The following is a 2090-nucleotide window of genomic DNA, read 5'->3' on the forward strand; positions in this document are numbered from 1 at the left end:
TGCATATTCCAAAATCAGTTCGCCAAACTAAATATAACCGGTTACTCGAATTTTATGAATCCTAATGTATGAAATTTGAAAAATCTAGGTTGTTACAAAAAAGTATATAATACCCTCAAATTAACAGGATATAAAAAAAGTCACCAAAACAAATTCTCAAATTTAATGTGATATTAGAAGAAAAAAATATAATTCATTTCTTCTTTTTAATATGACCTGTCATCAAATTAAAAGCATTATTATATTATCCTTCCAGATAATCAATAATATTCTGTATGTTATAAAAAGTTATATATATATATATATATATCAACCAAAAATAATGTTTTTATAGTACTGTGTATTTTGTTAATTAATTAAGATCTATAAGCAATTACATTTCAAGTCAATATAAATGGATACAAAAATAATTAAAATAAAATTACAAAGTTGACACTAAAGAATTGAAAGAATACATACTGTTAAAAATGACTACCTTATTTTGAGATCAATATAAAAAAGAATAATATAATGAAGACTATTTCTAATTAAATACAAATTCCATAAAGAAACTATATGACAAAGTTAATTGCAATTTGCAAGAAATAAATTAAGAGTCAAACCCAGCTAGGATCAACTTTTGGTGCCATGTTTCCAAACAATACCTTTAAATCATTCTGCAGAGGTGTTAGGTTCAAATCCAAACACATAACCCTGAAGCTATTAGATCTCTTTAGAACTGGTGGGATTTTTCCCAGGACGACGTCGTTTATAGAAGGAATTAGAAACGTTTCTTGATTGGCATGTAGTCTATGCTTTCTCATGTGCCCTCCAAGTGCTTGCCCTTGAGAGAATCTTTGACCACAAATTGAACACTCATGCATTTTATTGGGTTTGTTAATAAAAACGTTATTATTGTTCCCTACTCCTAAGCTGAGAGTAGTTGTGGCTTCTTCTTTGTTATTCTTCTCCATCTTTTGTTTCTTGTGGCTAGCTTTGTGACCACCAAGGGCTTGAAATGAAGAGAATTTGCGGTTGCATGTGCTACACTCAAATTCCGTTGGGCGAAAATGTTTCTGACGATGATAATGGTGGACTTTGCTTTGATCTTTAGGGTTTTGATGAGAAAGTAGCATTAGACATTGTGCCAAGTCAATGCTATTACTATCCATTATTACTTGATGATCTCGTTGTCTTTTCATATCTCTCTGTATTCTATGTATATTATTACTCTGTATCTGAAGTATTGGCCTAGAATTAAAGATTAATACAAGCTAATAAGTATATTGGTATAATTAGTGTAGGGTGAAAAAAGAATCTGAGATGATGAGATTTGAGATTGAGATGTATGTGAATATGAGGAACACTGGCTAGGGGATGGAGATAGGTATATATAGGCCGCTAGGGGAAAAAGTCAAAGATTTTGACTAATTTAAATTCAACGAATTCTTGGAGGCATTTTTTGCTTTTTATTGAATGTTGACTATTAGTATGATTCAAATATATGAAAATTAAATTTGAAGGCATAGAGTCTTTAGTTAAGTTAATGGTTGTTGGAGTGCCTATTTGACCAATATACATTAATACATATATCCATAATTAATTAACTTGTGAGTCAATTTACTACAATTAAATAAATGAACGTGTATTACGTATCTATGTAGGTCCCTTGTTTGCATAATAGATTATTTGCATGTGTTAATTTTGGTGACAGTTTTGTTGGCATAATAAACATGAAAAATATATTTTGAACACTTGGATATATTGGATCTTTTAATTTATTTTAATATTAGAAACTTGTTTTTTTTAATTTATTTACTTGGTGTTGAATAAATGCAAATTTGGCATTAAAAAATGTTTCATGTATATATTAAAAATAAACTATCAAATTAAAGTAATCACTACGTGTTTTTATTTATTTATGTATATTATTTTACGCATTGCTTCTACGAAATAATAAAACTTTTGATGGAGATAAATAATCAAACATTTTATGGCGTAGAAGAATCAAGTTTAACAATAACATATTCAAACTTTTCATGAACAAAGAAAATTGGTCACTATTATATTTGTATACTTTTATGCATATTTTAAAAATAAATTTAAATTTA

The 2090-nt window shown here is 28.0% G+C and overlaps 1 protein-coding gene across 1 annotated transcript; it reads right to left on the bottom strand.

The window, feature by feature from the left end:
* Positions 1 to 574: 574 nt before the first annotated feature.
* LOC110277710 (zinc finger protein ZAT11-like) lies at positions 575 to 1333 on the bottom strand. The gene has a single exon (XM_021135245.2). It carries the CDS (start codon positions 1179 to 1181, stop codon positions 597 to 599), a length of 585 nt encoding a protein of 194 aa, XP_020990904.1. The 5' UTR covers positions 1182 to 1333; the 3' UTR covers positions 575 to 596.
* Between the last annotated feature and the right edge of the window lie 757 nt (positions 1334 to 2090).

This window comes from Arachis duranensis, chromosome 2 (genome assembly GCF_000817695.3).
Source record: "Arachis duranensis cultivar V14167 chromosome 2, aradu.V14167.gnm2.J7QH, whole genome shotgun sequence".
NCBI classification, from domain to species: domain Eukaryota; kingdom Viridiplantae; phylum Streptophyta; class Magnoliopsida; order Fabales; family Fabaceae; genus Arachis; species Arachis duranensis.